Genomic DNA, 22,470 nt, shown 5'->3' with positions numbered 1-22,470 from the left:
GGAGTGGAAGATGAGAGTGATCAGCAAGGAAAGCTACCTTATTGAGGTCAGAACATGTAGGGATAAAGTGAGAAAGGCCAAAAGCCATGGAGAGTTGGACCTTGCAAAGGGAATTTAAACCAATAGTAAAAGGTTCTATAGCCATATAAATAAGAAGAAAACAAAGAAAGAAAAAGTGGGACTGCTAAACACTGAGGATGGAGTGGAGGTTAAGGATAATCTAGGCATGTCCCAATATCTAAACAAATACTTTGCCTCAGTCTTTAATGAGGCTAATGAGGAGCTTAGGGATAATGGTAGGATGACAAATGGGAATGAGGATATGGAGGTAGATATTACCACATCCAAGGTAGAAGCCAAACTCGAACAGCTTAATGGGACTAAATCGGGGGGCCCAGATAATCTTCATCCAAGAATATTAAAGGAACTGTCACATGAAATTGCAAGCCCATTAGCAACAATTTTTAATGAATCTGTAAACTCAGGGGTTGTACCATATGACTGGAGAATTGCTAACATTGTTCCTATCTTTAAGAAAGGGTGAGGACGGGGGAGAAAGTGATCCGGTAACTATAGGCCTCTTAGTTTGACATCTGTAGTATGCAAGGTCTTGGAAAAAATTTTGAAGGAGAAAGTAGTTAAGGACATTGAAGTCAATGGTAATTGGGACAAAATTCAACATGGTTTTACAGAAGGTAGATTGTGCCAAACCAACCTGATCTCCTTCTTTGAGAAGGTAATAGATTTTTTAGACAAAGTAAACAGTGTGCTGCTTGCCTGGAGCTAGAATAAAGGATTGAGACTGAGAGTCTGTCAAGACTCATAGAATCATAGGACTGGAAGAGACCTTGAGAGGTCATCAAGTCCAGTCCCCTGAACTCATGGCAGGACCAGCATCATCTAGAACATCCCTGACAGGTGTTTGTCTAACCTGCTCTTAAAAGTCTCCAATGATGGAGATCCCACAACCTCCCTACGCAATTTACTCCAGTGCCTAACCATCCTGACAGTTAGGAAGTTTTTCCTAATGTCCAACCTAAACCTCCCTTGCTGCAATTTAAGTCCAGTGCTTCTTGTCCTATCATCAGAGGTTAAGGAGAACAATTTTTCTCCATCCTCCTTGTAACAGCCTTTCAGGTACTTGAAAATGGTTATCATGTCCTCTCTCAATCTTCTCTTCTCCAGACTAAACAAGCCCAATTCTTCCCTCACAGGTCATGTTTTCTAAACCTTTAATCATTAATCATTTTATCTTTTATTTCTTTTCCCCTTCCTTGTTGTCTTTGCTTTTTCTGTTTTCATTCCGTACCTCCTTTCCTCCCAGTTTTTACATGCGTTTCCTCCACTTTCTTACCCCACAGCCCATTTCAGACCCCCCTCCCCGAGACCCACTCTCACTCCAACCCCCATCCTTTCCTCCAGCCTCTGACAAACCCATCAGTCACAATCCTCATCATTTCATCCAGCCCCTCAGTCATCCATTCTCAAGGAAAAGGGAGGTAACTAGCAGTGGGAAAGAGAGGAAAAGTCACTTTTCTCTCCGTCCTCCTTACTACACTGCTGGCCAACAACGTTCCCAACAACTGTCTCCTTTCTTCCCTGTACAGATGCCCCATATTTTCACTTGAAATATCTGGTTGGCCCAAATGGGGGGAGGGAAAGGAGGTGGGGGGAGAGTAGGTGTGGGGCAGAGGGAAACAGGAGGAGATGTTTAGGGGCTATAACGCCACCATTTATTTTGGGCAGTAGCTGCCACTGGTCCCAACGCTTTGCCACTGGCCTTCATGGGAACACGGATCAGCTACAAGTTGTGGCTCAAAGCATCCCACTGACCAATACAGACCAAAGTTTAAGCAAAGGAGCCCCTGTGTTTCTGCCTCTAAGCCACTGACTGGGTTTCCATGGCATCCCTGTTTGAATCTGAGCAAATTTGTGTGCAGAATACCAAGAAAATTCTTCACTCTCACAAGCACCATTCACACCTGGCAGCACCAAGCTCTTCTAAAGGTGTTAACTCCCACTACAGAAGAAAAGGTGATCAGAGGAAATTACCTTTGGAAAGGTCTGTCTCCTCTGGCTTTTTGTCTTGTTGAATATCTAATTCCAGTTCTGGATTTACGACACCTTTTTCCCCCAGCTCTGGGGCTTGCAGAGTCTGAGATTCCTGATTTAATCCTTCCAGCAAGAAAACAAGAGGAGAAAAGTTATTTAGTGTCTAATTCTCTTCAATCCCTTCCTGTTTTCTGTGGGTATTTTATTTCATTCACTGCTCCTGCCTCTGCATTTCATTACCTAGTTTCTATTTTATAATAGAAGATCTACTTGTCCAATACATTGGTATGAAGCTTTGGATAAAAAATGCAATGGATTCAGTAGCATTCTGACCTCTTCTAAGGGAGATCAGGGGTTAATTCTTAGTCACTTTCCTTTCTGATCAGAGCCCCAGAGGGGAGCTGTGCACCTACTTCTGGTTCTTGCTCCTCACTGTAGTCTATCCCTGTTCTGCAACCAGTTCCCAATCAACTACACAATGTTTATAAATATGGTCTTTGATTTCCATTGCTGTATCAGGTTACATAACCTTGGTGGGCCTGGCACCCTCAAACCATTCTAGCTAGAATCCAAAGAGATTCTTTGGGGGCATTGTGGCTTAGTTGGTGCCCTGCCACAAAAACTGGGGGAAACAGACATGTAAAAATGTGACACACTATTGGTCTTCAATTGGCTTCACTTTTGGGTCCATCTCTAGCTCTCTTTCATTTTTGGAGGATTTTGCTTGTCCAGCCCCATGACAAAAATACTAGATTCTGGGGCACCTTGGAAAAATGCCAGATTCCAAGGAGCTGGAATCAGGAAGTTTTTTGGGCTCATCTGGGCAAGTTCACATTTCTCAGTGCTATTGTTTCAGGCAGATGTCACTGCAACAGTTACACTCACTTGTACTTCATGCTATCAAGATTACCTCTGCAATCAAAAATGCTAGAAACATTTTTTTAAATGAACAAGTTCAGTTTCTGGATCAAAATTCTGTAGCAAAGGGTGAATTCTGTGACTGTAGAATCATGGCATACACAGGGCACTGGATATAAGCAAGGGAAGTTTGCCTTCTGTCCCTAACCATAACTACTGGATTCTCTGGTGACCTCCTGTGGGTGTGGACATCTCTACACCCATCCATAGTTTGATGGATACATAGATCCTGTGGTTAGATACAGTGTCACATTTCAAAAAGTTTGTTCTATGAAAGATTCTACAGGTTTGAGAGTTATCCCTTACACATAAAGGGCCTCATCCAAAGCACACTGAAGACAATGGAGATTTACTGATGTTGACCATCTGAAGATCTTTTTGTGTATATTTATATTCTATTGGTAAATTTCTATCAAAGGTTTTGTAGAATACACCACTATATCATAATTTTACACATGAGCAAAGAAATCATACAATAGCTGCCTGTGAACTGTATGTTTCAATTTCATCATTTTCATGCATTTGAATTCTCAGCCATAACTTTGCATTAACATAAGCTCCACCATTAATCATGTATCTATTTGAAAATTAGCCTTTGATCAATGTTGCGTGTACTAAATTTTTTCGTTCTGAAAGCAAAACAAAAACAACCAATAAACAAAAACAACAACCTACCACACTGAGGATGTTGTAAATCCTGATTTGTGCCCGGAAACATGGTTTCTAAACACTCCAGGAATTGCTGACAGGCCAGTGCTCCCTTTCTCTGGATTTGAATTAACAATTTTCTAATTTTCGCCTCTGTATCCGATATTGTGTTCATATTGTCATAGTCCTCGTCTGTGATGAGGGACTGAGCAAGTGACTCATCCAAGACACCACCTGGGTCATTTTGAATAATTTTAATCAGTTTACGTCGCTCTTTGCACATAATCTTCAAGGATTTCTCATCAGCGACCACTGTTACTGAATCGGGGGATCTGTAATAATGAAAAAATACAATGCTTTTTAGACAAGGAGCAAGAAATCATTTGTGAAGGTGACAGAATTAGATTCAGGTTAGTGAATAATCTGGGATTCTGCCTTCCTCAGTATCAGTTTAGGGTAGGCCTACACAGCTGTCAGTGGTGTGGCTGCAGCATTTGTAGACATATGTGAACTTTTTTCCCTCTAGTTCAATCAAATGTCAATAGCAGTGAAGCCATAGCAGCATAGATTAGCTTTTTGAGTATGTATCTAAGGTCCCAGACTGCCGTCCATACTGCCAAGGCTTCGCTGCTATTCTTATTTGAGCTAGCTAGATCAAAGCTAGCTCACATATGTCTACATATTCACTTATTTATATATACACACACACATACAATTTATCTATTCTAGGCCTTGATGCAGGGTAGGGACTCTGGGGCTCCCTTTCCCTCTTCTTACTACTTCCAACTGGTAGGTGCACTTCATACACCCTCTGAGCTACCACCCTTCCTCCTGCCCCTGGTCCCTTGAGTCCTACCAGGGCCAAGGAGGGGCCAGGAGGAGAGAGGAGCTGGTCACTATGTGGGAAGAAGGTGTGCCCAGGAAGCTACTCACACTTCCACCAGATGCCATTCAATCCTGCCCCACTCTTACTACCACTACTTCAACCAAAAACAAGGGAAATTCACTGCTAAAACACTTCATGAACACAGCTCTACCTTTCCCTTGCACTGCCTTGCACCCCTCCAGATGGTGGAGGATGAATAAACATAAGTCAGGCTACACAGAGTTAAGGTAACGTCTCCCACACTATATCCCCTCACAGCCTTAACGCTGCTTCCTTTGAATGATGCCCAGAAAAATCCCTCTGAGAGAGCAGAGGATTGTCTCCTTCCCAAGCATGTAGAGGATGGCAGATAAAGTGAAGAAGAGTAGTATGGAGGAAATGTTTAGGCCCTGGCTTTGACCAAAATAAAGGTCAAGTTTAGCCCAGGCCTAGCTAAAACAAGCTAGTTAGCCCAAAAATTGTCTTGTGGACAGATTTAAAGAGAGAAGCTTCTAATTAATAATACTGACAAATGGATTTCTGTTTGTTTTCTAAAGTGCTTGGTAGGTATGTTTCTTGGTTTTCCTTTTGGTCAGTCTGAGGCTGGCCTATGATACAAGAAGGGAGGGAAGGCCTTCTAGCTGAGACTCATCATGGAATAAGTAAAAAGAAGGGAATGAGGGTAATTTTAAAGCAACTGGGTCTTGATAAGGAGAAGCAGAATTCTTCTTCAGAATGAACTGGACAGAATGTGGTTTAATGGAGATAAGGACAAGAAAATATCAAGAACCCTGCTAGAGAGGGGGGGATATTATTTTAACTTTGACCTACCCAAACTGGGGACTAATATGGTTGCTTTTCTCCACTGGAGAAAAGGGAATGTTTTGTCTGTGAAGCCAGGTACCGACTCTGTGAATTTCACTGCCTTTAGTTTAATATCCTCAAGTTAGAGAAGCTGTTCGTTTTGCATCCATTGCAAAGGACACTAAAGGAGTTTTCAGATAGGTGTCAATTTTGTATGTGTATACACTGAAATAAGTAATAAATATTAGATATTTTATATAAAATATACAGGATGAATAGGGAGTTAGTGGGGGTTGGCAACATCTAAACCAGGGATCGGCAACCTTTGGCACGCAGCTCGCCATGGTAAGCACCCTGGCGGGCCAGGCCGGTTTGTTTACCTGCCGCATCCGCAGGTTCGGGCGATCACGGCTCCAGGCCAATGGGGGCTGCAGGAAATGGCGCGGGACGAGGGATTTGCTGGCTGCCGCTTCCCGCAGCCCCCATTGGCCTGGAGCGGCGAACCACGGCCAGTGGGAGCCGCGATCGGCCGAACCTGCAGACGTGGCAGGTAAACAAACCAGCCCGGCCCGCCAGAGTAGCTTACCCTGGAGAGCCGTGTGCCAAAGGTTGCCGATCCCTGATCTAAACAATATAGTGTGAATCAAACATTTTACAAGCAGATTCATAGATTCTAGGACTGGAAGGGACCACAATTAAAAATGTGTTTTCCATAAATATTTTAATATTGTCTTAAAATTAATTTTACTCAAGACTTCTTGAATAAATGTTAACAGAAAAAATCATGCAGAAGGGCTGCAAATACAGCTGAATCAATATTACTTCTATTTCCTCACCTCTAACCAAGATTTGACATGGATACAACAATTTTCCAATGTGTGCTCTATGTAATATTATTTGATGTTTATGTGACTTTAAAAGAAGAAAGTTACAAAATTTAAAAGAATTAATGAAACATCAGTTTACTAATCATGAACATTCACTAAGACCTGGACACCCTTACTCGCACTGAGTAGCACTTGACTCTGTGAGTTGCCCCATTGAAATCCATCAGACTATATAAGAGGCAAGGCACTACTCAAAGTAATAAAGGGGGCAGAATCTGTTCCTAAAGTCAGAAATCTCACCAAGGTTAATTTTAGGAGAGATGCAACAGGGGAAGGAGCCTGCCATGCAAAGAACATAAGAATGGCCAAACCAGAGGTCCATATAGCCTAGTGTCCTGTGTTCTGACAGCGGCTAATGCCAGGTGCCCCAGAGGGAATGAACAGAACAGGGAATCATCAAGTGATCCATCCCCTGTCGCTCATTCCCAGCTTCTGGCAAACAGAGGCTAGGGACACCATTCCTGCCCATCCTGGCTAATAGCCATTGATGGACTTATCCTCCATGAATTTATCTAATTCTTTTTTTAACCCTTTTATAGTCTTTGCCCTCATAACATGCTCTGGCAAGGTGTTCCACAGGTTGTCTTTGTGTTGTGTGAAGAAATACTTCCTTTTATTTGTTTTAAACTTGCTGCCTATTCATTTCATTTGGTGACCCCAAGTTCTTGTGTTATGTGAAGTAGTAAATAACTCTTCCTTATCTACTTTCTCTACACCAATCATGATTTTATAGACCTCAATCATATCTCCCCTTAGCTGTCTCTTTTCCAAGCTGAAAAATCCCAGTCTTATTAATCTCTCCTCATACGAAAGCTGTTCCACCTCCCTAATAATTTTTGTTGCCCTTTCCTGAACCTTTTCCAATTCCAATATACATTTTTTGAGATGGGGCAACCACATCTGCACACAGTATTCAAGATGTGGGCGTACCATGGATTTATTGGCAATATATTATCTATCTCTTTCTTAATTATTCCCAACATTCTGCTTGCTTTTTTGACTGCCTCTGTACATTGAGTGGATGTTTTCAGAGAACTATCCACAATGACTCCAAGGTCTCTTTCCTGAGTGGTAACAGCTAATTTAGACCCCATCATTTTATACATATAGCTCCTAAACCCTACAGGAGTGGGGCTCTGCTTTATCTCCTTTATCACAGGAGCCATGGATGCCGGTTGCTTTCTCCTGCAGGCCTACTTCTGTGCTTCTCTCACCTCTATCCTAGCCCATCACAGTCCAGAGAGTCTCTTCTATTTGGAACTCATAAGCTGCTCGACTACAATGCAAATACAAAACACAAACGCCCTATCTTTTTAATCTTTGCTGCACTGTTAGAATAGTTTCAGTAAAAGTGAAGGTGCTAAATGATTTTGTAACCAATGAACATTGCTGCAGAATTCTGTGTCTCCTAGAACTCCATGCAGCTCTGCTGGTACCACAGACCTTAGGTCAAATGTGCTTCACAGTACAAGCAGGAAAGGCATCTCCTATCAGACTGGTAAACAATTTGGGACCTCAGCATTATTCACCCCAAGGAGGTACCGAATAGAAATCTGCTGCCTTGCCACAAGAAACAAACCAAGAGTTTTTCTTGTATATAGCAATAATAGTGACAGTATCATAGCACTGACACTTTAGTGCTGTCTGAGGAGACACTTTCATTCTAGTCACCCTGGCCTAATTTGCTTAGGCATCTAAATCCCAGACTGAGGCTACACGGCAACCCACAAAACTCCTGCCACACCCTGTAGGCACCTAAACTCACTCAGTACCTACATTTTTGTAGTAAAAAGTTCCCTGGGCACCTGTGTTTCTGCCCCTGGGTATGTATGCTACTGCCTCCCTCTGTGCATTCAGACACCAGTCTCCTGCCTAAGCCCCAGAGCAATACACGGAAGGAGTGAGACAGGCATTTGGCCACCTCACTCACTCAGGGGACCTGATCTGGTAGGTGTGCTCAGAGGCAGCCTACTGGATAGGGCCCCTCAGGTGAGTTCACACAACACAGCCTTTGGGGGAGGGGCAGAAGACCTCCTTTATCACTTTTTGCCCAGTGGTTGGGGTACTCACCTGGGATGTGGGAGACCTCCAATTCAAGTCCCCCCCATACGTCATGAGGAGAGGGGACTTCCACAGGGGTCTCCCACTGCTCAGATGAGTGCTCCAACCACTCCACTGTGGGATGTTCTGATGTGGAGAATCTGTCAGTCTCTCCTGTTGAATCCATTCTACTGTTCATTATATAATTAGTCATTTGGGCTAGAGAGTAAGCGAGTGGGAGAATGATCCTGTAGCCTGGTGGTTGGAGCATTCACCAGGGAGGTGGGAGACCCCAGCTCCTGTTCTAATGAGGGTTCATAGCTGAGACTCATGAATAGTAGAGATGGGCACCTCCCTGCAGCCTGCTCTTAGGCACCTATTTCTGGAGAGGGGTGGAGCTTAGCACACATCCCTCTCATGAGCATATCCCATTGGCTAGCTGTAAGTGCTCCCCACCTAGTGTGCTGGCTTTTGTGACTCATAGTCTAAGGTGCCCATCTCTCCCCATTCCTGTACAGGGGGCCTGGCGCCTAACCCAGACTCTGTGAATAACAGTGGATTCCAATGATTTTCTTGGTATCTAAAAGTTAGGCATCGCAAAGCATTACACCTTTGTGAATCTAGCCCCCTCTTTTCAGACACATGTAAGCTAACAGAGTAATTACCTTGTAGCTGAGCTTGTAAGTGTAGCACTGCTGCCCAGCTCTCCCGTCACTTCCTCTTCCATCGGCCTCGCTGCTGAGGTCTCACCAGTTGGTGCAGACACTGTGAGATAAAAGAGAACCATCAAAAAAATCCATATGGGAGCAAACATGGAAGGCAAGAAATTAAAATTCCCCAGACAAAAGGCCTTGCTAAACTGGAGTGAAGTTTGAAAATCCTCATTAGTAATCTGAGTGTTAAAGGCCTTGCAAGAACATTGGAATTAACAGAGAAAATGTCAGAAAGCTAAACAAGTCAGAACGGAGATTATAAAAATGTTACAGTTTTGTAATATTCAATAAAATAGATAAATATAAATGAAGGCTGACATTCCAAAAAATAACCCCCATATATTTGGAAGTATGGAAATTCACACTTTAAGTCACCCGTACAACCTTCACTCAGCCTCATGGTAACACCAGTATTCTATCTTCCCTTCTATGTTCCTTTCATAACAAACTTGCAAAACAGCAGTGTTTCTATCCCTTTCACTTTTTGGAGTCATGTTCTTACATCAGAATCTCAGTTTTCTTTTCTTTTTTTAAATAAAAGTTTCTAGACTTCACGGTTGCAAAGAAAAGTTTGAAAACATGACGCCTAAAAGTTCAAAACCCAGAAGGCAAGTAAATAGATTTAATAAATTAATAAATAAATAAATAGAAATGCATTGCATTGCATTTGAAATCTCATATTTTAAAACCAATCTCATGTGTGGGGTGAGTAATATGAAAACAGTGTTAAGTTTGAATTAAAGCCTGTTTTTTCCCCTAAAATACTACATCTGCACCCATTGGGAAACCACATGTTTTGCAATTTGCAAGTTGCCATTCAAAAAAGTGAACAATAGACAACCAGTTTACATTCTGTAACTGGAAGAAAGCTGAAATTGTGCCAATATTTTAAAAGAATAAACAGGGTTGACCCAGATAATTGTAGGAAGATTATGGAATGTCTGATATGGGACTCAGTTAAAAAAGAATTAAAGGAAGGTAATATAATTAATGCCAATCAACATGGGTTTATGGAAAATCAGTCCTCTCAAACTAACCTGATATCTTTTTTTGGTTGATAAATGTAATAGTGTTGATTTAATATACTTAGACTTCTACAAGTATTTGACTTAGTACTGCGTGACATTTTGATTAGAAAACTAGAAAGATATAAAATTAACATGGCACACATTAAATGTATTAAAAGATGGCTAACTGATAGGTCTCAAAGTGTACTAGTAAACAGAGAATCATCATTGAATGGGTGCATTTCTAGTGAAGTCCCACAGGGACTGGTTGTTGGGCCTATGCTATTTCATAAAAATTCATTAATGATCTGGGAAAAAAAACATAAAATCACTGACCAACTTTGCAGGTGACAAAAAATGGGGGAGTAGTAAATGATGAAGAGGAAAGGTCACCAATGCAGAGTTGTCTAGATCAGTGCTTCTCAAAGCCAGTCCACCGCTTGTGCAGGGAAAGCCCCTGGCGGTCCGGGCCTGTTTGTTTACCTGCTATGTCCGCAGGTTCGGCCGATTGCGGCTTCCACTGGCCGCGGTTCGACGCTCCAGGCCAATGGAGGCGGCGGGAAGGGCGGCCAGCACATCCCTCAACCCACGCCGCTTCCCGCCGCCCCCATTGGCCTGGAGTGGCGAAACACAGCCAGTGGGAGCCGTGATCGGCCGAACCTGCGCACGCGGCAGGTAAACAAACCGGCCCGGACCGCCAGGAGCTTTCCCTGCACAAGCGGCGGACCGGCTTTGAGAAGCACTGGTCTAGATTGATTGGTAAACTGGTGCAAGCAAACTGTGTTTTAATATGGCTAAATGTAAATATAGACTGTGATGTTGCACTCCATATGTTTTATGGAAATATGCTTATGAATGTAAATATGATGTAACTGGAATATGCTTTATGCAAAAGGTCTCTTGTAAGGTATCATTCCAAAGGTTATAACCTACTGAATATATTCCTTCTGTTTGTATGCATGTATCATTCTTGTATCTGAAGCTAGAAATATGAAGTAGAAGTCTGAGGTGCTATTGTAATTATGCAAAGTCTGGGCCATTAATGGTTGTTTAGAATCTTGATGGCTCCCATTGACCAGGACAATTGACGGTAAATGGTTTTTTTACCTGCTAGCCTTCCTGTGTATGTGTGGACCAAAGCAGGAAGAATGGAGACAAGAGATACCAGAGACATGTGACAATGTCACATGACACTGGAATACATCTTAATCATTATGGAAGAGGCAGGGGTGAGGACAAGCACAGACAAAAGGTTCCTGCCTTGTGCCAAAGCTATAAAAGGGGGTGGAGCAGGACAAAGAGGGCCGCCAGTCATGAGAAAGCCCCCCGCTTATCATCTGAGATGTAAGCTGGAACTAAGAAAGACTGTACCAGGGAAAAGGATTGGGCCCAGACTAGGAAAGAGTCCAGTGTGTGAAGTAAACTTATTGGAACATCTTTGAGGGTGAGCTATTACCTGTAATCAGCTTCTTAATGTATTAAGCTTAGACTTGCGTTTTTGCTTATGTGACTTACTTTGTTCTGTCTATTACTTGAAACCACTTAAATCCTACTGTCTATATTTAAGAAAATCAATTTTGTTTATTAATAAACCCAGAGTAAGTGATTAATACCTGGGGGAGCAAACAGCTGTGTATATCTCTCTATCTGTGTTATAGAGGGCGGACAACATGCCCGCTATTCTGTGTCGACAACTTTTGTCAAGCCTGACATACTCACTACACCTAACACACTGTTGTCATGATATATACCCAAAAGGTATGTGCTGGAGTCAGAGTTGCTGAACCAGGGCTGCTAAATGCACACACGCTCAGTGCAATGCCTGTTTTCTGGCTGGGAATGTCCCGACAGGGAGTTATGTTAGCAGAGCATTTTAAGTCGGTCAGGATTACAGGACAAGCAGTGACACAACCTCTCTCTGGGCTGAGTTGACCCCAAATGGTTACAACACGTTATGGGCATACTGGGGCATCACTCAAAAAGAACAGCATTATGGCTATGTGCATGTTTAATCTTAACTTTGTAATTTCCTGAAGTTTGAGTTTCGCAGAACTCAATATTCCGGAAGCTACAACAATGCACCCTTAACTTTGTATTAACAAAGTTTCGCTGCCTAGTTTTTTAAACAAAGAGAAATGTTTATTGGTAGAGTTAGTCATCATTTTGATAGCTGTAGTCCTCACCTAGGTTTGCAGATGTGATGCTACAGTGACCAGGTTACAGCCAAAACCCCTAGCTTCTATATACTGATTTTCATCAGTAGCTTTCAAAGAATTGTACATCATTATGCCCATTTTACAGATGGGGAAACTGAGGCACAGTGAGGTGAAGAGACCTGCCCAAGGACACTCAGCAGGCCAGTGGCAGCAGTGGGAATAGTCTTAGTCCATTGACCTCTTCACTAGACCACACGGTTGCCATGTGATTCCTTAGCACTCATCTCCACTCTTGTATATTTTGTTATAATGGAATGAGAATAATGGTTGTGCTTTGAAATGTTGCAGTGTGCAGAGACTAGTGTGTCTCTCTCCTTGTCACTGCTGCCCCACCATTCTTTGTGACATTCAGCCCCACACCAACATTTCCAGCTCCCTCTTCCTTTGTGACCCCATTAAACCATTACTTGCATTGTATAAGCCATTAATATGTTAGAAGTTGCTTCTTGTTGTCGCCTGCATGAACATATCACAGGCAGCAGCTTACTGGAGGACGACATACTACCTTGGTTATGTAGCCATAGCTACACACTGAGCTGGCCCCCTCACTTCCACTACCCATTCCCAGCTGGGACTCTTGCCTCTGGTTCAGCTAGGCTTCCCCAGCCATATCTCAGGTTCAAGCAGTCTGTCTCCCCTCCAAATGAGGCTCCTCCTTCACTCACTCTCACCAGACCGCCTCCCTCACTTCCGTCTGCACAGGGATGAATCGGACCCAGAACTGATCCCTGCAGAACCCCACTCATTATACCCTTCCAGCATGACTGTGAACCATTGATAACTACTCTCTGGGAGTGGTTTTCCAACCAGTTATGCACCCACCTTATAGTAGCTCCATCTAGGTTGCATTTCCCTAGTTTGTTAATAAGAAGGTCATGCGAGACTGTTTCAAAAGCCTTACTAAGGTCCAGATATACCATATCTACCACTTCCCCCCTATCCACAAGGCTTGTTACCCTCTCAAAGAAAGCTATCAGGTTGTTTTGACATGATCTGTTCTTGACAAATCCATGCTGACTATCACTTATCACCTTATTATCTTCTAGATGTTTGCAAATTGTTTCCTTAGTTATTTGCTCCATTATCTTGCCTGGTACAGAAGTTAAGCTGACTGGTCTGAAATTGCCTGGGTTGCCCTTATTTCCCTTTTTATAGATAGGCACTATATGTGCTCTTTTCCAGTCTTCTGGAATCTCCCCTGTCTTCCATGACTTTTCAAAGACAATTGCTAATGGCTCAGATATCTCCTCAGTCAGTTCCTTGAGTATTCTAGGATGCATTTCATCAGGCCCTGGTGACTTGAAGACATGTAACTTATCCAAGTAACTTTTAACTTGTTCTTTCCCTATTTTCGAATCTGAACCTACTCTATTTTCATTGGCATTCACTATGTTAGGCATCCAAACGCCACCAACCTTTTTGGTGAAAACCATAATAAAGAAATCATTAAGCACCTCTGCCATTTCCACATTTTCTGTTATTGTTTTTCCCTTTTCATTGAGTAACGGGCCTACCCTGTCCTTGGTCTTCCTCTTGCTTCTAATGTATTTGCAGAATGTTTTCTTGCTGCCCTTTATGTCTCTAGCTACTTTGCTCTCATTTTGTGCCTTGGCCTTTCTAATTTTGCCCCTACATACATGTGTTATTTGTTTATATTCCTCCTTTGTAATTTGACCTTGTTTCCACTTTTTGTAGGACTCTTTTTTGATTTTTAGATCATTCAATATCTCCTGGTTAAGCCAGGGTGGTCTCTTGCCACACTTCCTGTCTTTTTTACACTGTGGGATAGTTTGCTCTTGTGCCCTTAATAATGTCTCTCTGAAAAACTGCCAGCTGTCTTCTATTGTTTTTCCCCTTAGACTTTCTTCCCAGGAGATCTTACCTACCAACTCCCTGAGTTTGCTAAAGTCTGCCTTCTTGAAATCCATTTTCTTTATTTTACTGTTTTCCCTCCTACCATTCCTTAGAATCATGAACTCTGTCATAATCACTTTCCCCCAAGCTGCCTTCCACTTTCAAATTCTCAACCAGTTCCTCCTTGTTTGTCAAAATCCAGTCTAGAACAGCCTCTCCCCTAGTAGCTTTCTCCACTTTCTGGAACAAAAAAATTGTCTCCAATACATTCCAAAAACTTATTAGATATCTGTGCCCTGCAGTGTTATGTACTCTAAGGTAAAGGTGATACTTGGACAAGTTATATTCTCAGGTGGTTTTATTCCAAGATCCCCAAATTTGCACCATTTTCTCACTGTAGAAATGCATTTTAGAGCAATGGAAATATTAAAATCAGCTTCTTACTGAAAGGGCTGTATGTAAGGAATTCCTTCACCATGCTTCCCCCTCGAACTCTGTACCTGGCACAAATGAGACTCTTCAAGCCAATAGAGCGTGTCTGTGGATTTACAAGCACTTTGAAATATCAGCTTTTATACCAGAAGCTTTGTTTTGGGGCAAAAATTCCAAAAGCAGAACTTCCAGCTGAAACGGGGAGAGAATTTCATGAGTGTAACACCTGTTCTCAAAAAGTGTCTGTGGCAAGTACTCAAAGTCTTAGTTCATAGGTGTGGCTCAGGCTCCAGAGAAATGGCACAGCATAGCACCTTGATCCATAGGGGATTTCAGGTGACAAACACCGTGGCTTGAAACAAAACCCCAAGGGCATAGGTGCCAACTCTGTGACTACTCTGGGGCTGGAGCACCACAGAAAAAAAAATAGTGGGAACTCGGCACTCACCAGCCATAGTGGTTCCACAGATCAGCTGTTGGAGTAGCCCTGCCCCCACCAATCAGCTGTTAGGTAGCCACGTCGCTGATCAGCTGTTTTGTGGCCCCTGGGCTGGCAGCAGCTGCTGCAGTAGGGACTGACCCAGCCCTGCTTCAGCCCTTAGTGGGGCTGCTCCAACCAGGGGGGCCTTAGGGTTGGGCAAGGATAGGGGGCATCAGGTTTGCTCTTCTCCACAGAGGCCCTGTGTGATCAGCAGCATGAGACCCTGCTCACCTGAGGCCAACCCGCCTCCTGCCTGCATCTCCTGGGCAGGCTCCCTGTGTGGCTGCAGCTCCCAGGCTAGCTTCAACCACAAGCAACAGGTGAGCCCTGTCTGAGACAGAGGGAGACCAGCTGGGGCTGGAGGTGAGTGGGGCTGCCTGCTGCTGGGTCAGGAGAGGGGGAGGAAAGTGCATGGGTGCATTTTGGGGAGGAGGGCATTGGTACCACAACTTGCCTTTGTTTGGGGGGAGTGGGCACGTGCACATGGAGTCACTGCCACTGCTCCCCCTTTTCTGCAAGTGCGGAGCTGCTCTGCTCTACCTGGGTGGGGCAGGGGGTGTCTGTTCTCAAACGTGCCAGTTTTCTACTGCTGGAGGTCTGCTCACAGTGCATGCCCCAGCCGGAACTCTTAAATGCAGCACAGTTTGAATGTGTGATGAGTTCTGTGCTTCTCCTAGCTTTAAATTAAATTAAGGATTGTTAAATGATGCTGAAAGCATTGCCAGGCACTCCAATTAAAAGATCAAAAACAAAGGGTAGGCATAAATGGTCAGTTTTCAAAATGGAGAAAGTTATTAGTGGTGTCCCTTAGGCTCTGTCCTGGGACCTGTACTGTTTAATATAAAATCATAGGACTGGAAGGGACCTCGAAAGGTTATCAAGTCCAGTCCCCTGAATCCGTGGCAGGACCAGCACTATTTAGACCACCCCTGAGAGGTGTTTGTCTAACCTGCTCTTAAAAATTTCCAATTATGGAGATTCCACAACTACCATGGGCAATATCCAGTCATTAACCACCCTGACAGTTAGGAATTTTTTCCTAATATCCAACCTAAACCTCCCTTGCTGAAATTTAAGCCGATTGCTTCTTGTCCTAATCTCAGAAGTTAAGGAGAATAATTTTTCTCCCTCCTCCTCCTTGTAACAATCCTTTAGGTACTTGAAAACTTATCACATCCTCTCTGTCTTCTCTTTGCCAGACTAAAAAAAAAAAACAATTATTTCAATTTTCCCTCAGAGGTCATGTTTTCTAGACCTTTAATCATTTTTGTTGTTCTCTGGACTTTCTCCAATTTGTCCACATCTTTCCTGAAACGTGGTGCCCAGAACTAGACACAATACTCCAGTTGAGGCCTAATCAGCATGGAGTAGAGTGGAATAATTACAACACTCCTGCTAATACATTCCAGAATTAGGTTTGTTTCCCCCCCCCCAGTGTTACACTGTTGGCTCATATTTAGCTTGTGGTCCACTATAACCCCTAGATCCCTTTTTGCAGTACTCCTTCCTTGGCAGTCATTTCCCATTTTGTATGTGAGCAACTGATTGTTCCTTCCTAAGTAGAGTACTTTGCATTTGTCCTCATTGAATTTCATCCTATTTACCTCAGACCATTTCTCCAGTTTGTCCAGATCATCTTGAATTATAATCTATTCTCCAAAGCACTTGCAACTCTTCCCAGCTTGGTATCATCCACAAACTTTGTAAATGTACTCTCTATGCCATTATCTAAATAAATTTATGAAGATATTGAACAGAACTAGACCCAGAACTGATCCCTGCAGAACCCCACTTGTTATGCCCTTGTAGCATGACTGTAAACCATCAATAACTACTCTGGGAATCTTTATCTAACCATTTATGCATTGTAGCGGGGTGAGTTCCCATTCCCACTCCCACCCTGGAGAGGTTGAAAAAGCCCTGCAGAGGGCTGGGGCTGGCTAAGGTAAAGCCCTGGCTGATTGGGGGAAGTGGCTGCAGCTGGGGCCACACCCCAAACTAAGCCACTGGGCCGTATAAGGCCAGGGAAGCCAGAAACAGCAGCCTCTCCCTGACTTGAGAAGGAGATAGGCCTGGCTGCTGGGGAAATTCACCCAGGGGACCTAGAGGGAGGCAGGGCTGGAAAGTGGCCATAGGAGCTGGGAAGCTCTAGGCCAGCAACTCCCCAGACTGCAGGGCCTAGTTCTAGGCCCATCTAGGTATTGGGCTTGTAAAGGGGCAGCCTGAGGGTGGGTAAAGGCAACCAGTCTAAACCCCTGTTGCCTGTGCTGATCGGCTGATAGACTGCAGTCTACCCCAGGGCATGGGGGCTAAACAGAGACTGGCAGTAGCCATGACTTAGGGGGTGGGGGTGGGGGTTCCCCTGGGGTGGGGAAACCCAGTAAGACTGTGGGAGGGTTTTGCAGGAGGCAGAACCCTGAAATAAGGGCACTGGGGCCATGGGAGGGACATGGGGGGCCAACGGCAAGCAGATCACTGGCCTGTAGAGAGCCCTCTTGGGTCAAAGAGCTAATTTCCACAGACAACCAGTAGGAGGCACCACAGGGATGAGTCTGCGCTGTGCTACATGCATCCACCTCATAATAGCTCCATCTAGGTTGTATTTCCCTAGTTTGTTAATCAGAAGGTCATTCGAGACTGTATCAAAAGCCTTACTAAAGTCAAGGTATATGACATCTACTGCTACCCCTTAACCACAAGGCTTGTTACCCTGTCAAAGAAAGCGATCAGGTTAGTTTGATATGTCTTGGTCTTGACAAATCCGTGCTACTATTACTTATCACATTATCTTCTAGATGTTTGCAAATTGATTCCTTAAGTATTTGCTCTATTATCTTTCCTGGTACAGAAGTTAAGCTGACTGTCTGTAATTCCCTAGGTATTTATTTGCCTTTCTATAGATGGGCACTATATTTACCCTTTTCCATTCTTCTGGAATCTCTCCCATATTCCATGATTTTTCAAAGATAATGGCTAATGGCTTAGATATCTACTCATTCAGCTCCTTGAGTATTCTAGGATGCATTTCATCAGGCCCTGGTGACTTGAAGACATCTAATTTGTCTAAGTAATCTTTAATTTGTTCTTTCCCTACTTTAGCTTCTGATGCTACCCCATTTTCACTGACATTCACTATGTTAAGCATCCAATCACCACCAACCATCTTGGTGAAAACCGAAACAAAGAACTCATTAAGCACCTCTTCCATTTCCACATTTGCCATTTACAAGAACTGGAAAATGTTGATGTCATATGAGGGCTGTGTCTCAGTACTTCATTGTTTAAAAGACCCTAACTTTGGACTAACCGTACCCCAAGACCTGATAAGACACAGCAAATTTCAAGGCAATTTAAGTATGCACATGGATTATAGAGCACATAAGAAATTTCAGCTGTTAAGTAGTAAACTAGATATGACATTATATGATTATAATATAACATCTCATTGAAGTGTGACACATGGCCAGAAAAGGGTTAAGCAAAATTCCAGGCCAAATGACCCAGAGTCAATGTATAGAGGCATGTGAGAACAGTATGCAAGTAATAATTAGGACCATTCAGTGCCACTTCAGAACTTTGATGTGCAAACCTGTCTTGTTAGAAATTAGAAGTAATACTAGTTGTGTTTACTTATATCTTATAGATGCTAACCACATAAACAGATAGTTCCTGTCTATCACTATAACTGTTGATTTAGAGATCAAAAAGGAATATTAACTTTAGATGAATCTTGGGTAAAATAATGTCATGGTCTAGATGTCTCTTTAAAGTTTGTGATAAACTACTTAATGGATAAATTACCTTATGTTAGTTACCATGATGTTTGGGAAACAGACGGTTACATCAAAAGCCTATAGTTTACCCAGGACTGTATAAAAGGCCCTTGGGTCCTGATCCTGTTTATCTCTGATCTGCTTAAGGTTTCACACCGGGGAGACCTAAGCCATAAGGCTTGAGATCCCAGTCACTGGCTGGATTTCACCCTGAAATGGACAGTGGACTATAACCTATGGACTATTTCAAAAAGAATTCTTTGCAACTACAAGTTCACCATCTCTGCTATGTATCTGAACCTCAAGAATTGAACTCATGTCTTTATGTATATTGACCTTTTAACCAATATTCTTTTCTTTTTTAATAAATTTTAGTTTAGTTAATAAGAATTGGCCACAAGTGTGTATTTTGGGTAAGATCTAAGTTGCATATTGATCTGGGTGTGTGGCTGGTCCTTTGGGATCGGAAGAATCTTTTTTATATGATTAAATAAGATTTTCAGTAATCATCATCATATTTGACTTGGGTACCTGGATGGAGGCCTGAGGCTGGGTAGTTAAAGGGAACTGCATTGTTTGGACTTCTGAGTAACCAGTGAGGTAATAAAGAAGCTGCTTTGTGCTGGCTTGGAAATCTAAACATTGGAATATCCACCAGCTTTTGGGTGTTTGTCTGCCCCATTCTCTTTGCAGTTCACCCTAATTGAGTGACCTCAGCTGTCTCCCACCAGGACCGTGGTCACACTGAACAAATGCACAGTTTTGCCAAAAGAGTGAGGGGTGACCCTTTGTGGGGTGTGGAGGAATGTGCGGGGGGAGGGGGGCGAAGGGGGCAAGCATCAATGCCAGCCTGCATGGGAGGGAGGGCTCAGGAGTGTGTCTCATGCCAGGCCAGCCCCGCATGGATGGATGGCAGGGGACCTTTGGTTGGCCCCGCATGCAGGGTAGAGGGGGGCCCTTGAGCCAGCCATGTGCAAGGTAGAAGGGGGCCTCGGGCTGGCCCCATGTGGGTGGGCAGCAGGGGGACTCGAGCCAGCCCCACGCATGGGCAGGATGCAGGGAGGGCTGGGACTGACGGCTTGCACTGAAGGGGGGTCTTGGGCCAGCCCCGTGCAATGTCCCATTTTCCCTTTGGGAAAATATTGCCACCCTATTTATTTATGTATGTATGTCAAGTTAAAAATAGGTCAATTGAGAACTCAACATAAAATTCATAAAACAAAATGAATCAATATTATCTCCTTCCAGAGCTGCCAACAAATCTCAACCACCAATAAAACTCCCAGAGATCTTCCAAGGTCCATACCCAGGCCAGCCTTTGTCACAACCATCTATCTGTAAAAGCTCAAGGAAATAGCTGTGTCTTGGCCACTCTGCCCTGGATCCCATATACCCCTATACAATGCCAGGGAGGGGTCCTTACTCTGATGAACAGTGTGTAGCACTAGGGATGTATACACCTCTGCAGGGCCTGGAATCCTCACCCATTCTTCTTCCATAGTGGAAGACCACCACCTCCCTCGCCAGAAAACCCCTGTGTCCAAGAGGCAGAGTCAACATTTGTATCTACTATGTAGGAATCCAGTCGAGAACAGATCCCTCCTATTCCGTGTTGCAGTAATTACATTCTTAGCGTGGAAACATGATTTTTAAAAATCAGAATCCATAATACAACTTACCCTGTACTGAGTATTGTATGTGCTGTTGGAAGTCAGGAAACAGGCTTTGTAAACACTCCAGAAATTGCTTACAGGTCAGTCCCCCCTTCCGCTGTATCATAATCAACAATATTCTTATTTTGTTCTTTGCATCCTTTCCTTTGCTGAGTTGATCGTAGTCCTGCTGTGTGATCACTGACTGGCAGAGCAACGCATCCAAGACCTTGTCAGCATCATTCTGAAGTAACTTGATGAGTTTATCTTGGTTTTTGTGTATCATCTCAAAGGCCTTTTCATCTGTGGTTACTGTTACCGAGTCCCATGGCCTGGAACAATAATTCACTTTTAATTTATATACAGTCACTATTGCTAAGGATTAAAAAAGGATATCTCAGTCAGCTGCAATGTTTTGGAATGTGGACTCCTTCCATGATGAGTAATAAGGAAGACAAACAGTTGCAGAGAGAAAATGGTCCTTTTCTAAGTATTTCTTCTTTTTGCTGGAATGATGTGGTGAGCTCACTGGAAGTGAGTGAAAAGGTGGCCATTTCGAGTCCCAGCAGCTCATGTATATTTTCCATTGGTGATCAGTACATGCGGAGGCAGCTCTAAGGATATGCATGCCAGTCAGCTGTGAAGGACGGCAGATTTGCAGCAAGCTGGGATGTGACCCATGTCGCACTAACATGCCGCACCACAGACTAACTGTCCATGTGCACCCTGATGTGCATTGATAGTTCCTTAATGTCCTTTGAGCTGTTCCTTTTTGGAACAGGACTAGATCAAAGTTAATTAACGAACTGTTCATGCACGTCATCAGGGTGCACACGATGTGCACCTGACCCTGTGCACATTAATATATGCACAGAGACCTTGGCGTGGACCATGCAGCTGAAGGGCCTGGCCTGGACCCTGGTCACCTCTCCCTGAATGAGCATGAGAGGCCCCCCCCAAGGTGGACAGCAACCAGGTGAGTGGCACTCCTTTCTCCCTATCTACCCTCAACCCTACACCTCCTGCTCCTCTCTGCCCCCTTTTTCTAACCCTAGACCAGCTGCCCTTGTGCCCCAGGGTGCTGCCCCCACTTCCTTAACTCTCCTGCCCCTCTGATGTTGTATGATTAAAATATGACCGTGGATATCGTTGTTGCTGTTATACAGTTGCAACACATCTTACACAAAGTATGCCATGTAAGGTATAAATGGAAAAGTTACAATCTATCAAATATGATTATCCTGTTTGTATGCATATATCCTCTTTGTATCTAAAGTAATGAATATTGACTGTATACCTGTATTTCAATTGCGTTACTCCTGGGGTAACACCCACAAGGTCGTTTGCATCCAGTCTGGCCAGCAGACTGTGTTCATTAATGGGCCATCAACTTGAATAGTCCATTCACAGTGGGCCATAGAAGAAGCACTGCATTGACCTTCCTGAAGACATTTTAGACAGAATATAACCAAAGACTCAAAAAGTAAATGCAAAAAAATTGCTAAGTACATCAGAAGCAGGAAGCCGGCTCAACAACCAGTGAGGCCACTAGTCAATCGAGGTGCTAAAGGACGATAAGGCCATTGTGGAGAAACTAAACGAATTATTTGCGTCAGTCTTTACTGCTGAGGATGTGAGGGAGATTCCCAAACCTGAGCCATTCTTTATAGGTGACCGATCTGAGGAACTGTCCCAGATTGAGGTATCATTAGAGGAGGTTTTGGAACAAATTGATAAATTAAACAGCAATAAGTCACCAGGACCAGATGGTATTCACCCAAGAGTTCTGAAGGAATTCAAATGTGAAATTGAAGAACTACTAACTGTAGTCTGTAACCTATCATTTAAATCAGCTTCTGTACCAGATGACTGGAGGATAGCTAATGTGACGCCATTTTTTTTGTTTTGTTTTTAAATGGCTCCAGAGATGATCCTGGCAATTACAGACCTGTAAGCCTGACTTCAGTACCAGGCAAACTATTGAAACTATAATAAAGAACAATATTTTCAGACATATAGATTAACATAATTTGTTGGAAGAGTCAACATGGTTTTAGTAAAGGGAAATCATGCCTCACCAATCTACTAGAATTCTTTGAGGAGGTCAACAAGTATGTGGACAAAGGGA

At 43.4% G+C, this 22,470-nt stretch overlaps 1 protein-coding gene across 1 annotated transcript; it reads right to left on the bottom strand.

The window, feature by feature from the left end:
• Positions 1 to 2,038: 2,038 nt before the first annotated feature.
• LOC117876603 lies at positions 2,039 to 20,628 on the bottom strand. The gene is made up of 4 exons (XM_034768855.1): positions 20,370 to 20,628; positions 8,880 to 8,979; positions 3,646 to 3,950; positions 2,039 to 2,175 (listed from the first exon to the last, which is right to left on the bottom strand). The coding sequence occupies exons 1-4, from the start codon at positions 20,626 to 20,628 to the stop codon at positions 2,039 to 2,041; spliced, it is 801 nt and encodes a 266-aa protein (XP_034624746.1).
• Between the last annotated feature and the right edge of the window lie 1,842 nt (positions 20,629 to 22,470).

This window comes from Trachemys scripta, chromosome 4 (genome assembly GCF_013100865.1).
Source record: "Trachemys scripta elegans isolate TJP31775 chromosome 4, CAS_Tse_1.0, whole genome shotgun sequence".
Lineage (NCBI taxonomy): Eukaryota > Metazoa > Chordata > Testudines > Emydidae > Trachemys > Trachemys scripta.
Note: the sequence above shows the minus strand (reverse complement) of the source record. Positions and strands in the feature narration are given on the sequence as shown.

Bases quoted from the DNA above. Each gene is read 5' to 3' on its own strand.
- LOC117876603 (XM_034768855.1), bottom strand. From the start codon at position 20,628: ATGATACACAAAAACCAAGATAAACTCATCAAGTTACTTCAGAATGAT. The intron at 3,951-8,879 runs GTAATTACTCTG...TCATTATTACAG, and splicing joins CTTACAAGCTCAGCTACAAG to ATCCCCCGATTCAGTAACAG. The intron at 2,176-3,645 runs GTAGGTTGTTGT...TCTTGCTGGAAG, and splicing joins TTTACAACATCCTCAGTGTG to GATTAAATCAGGAATCTCAG.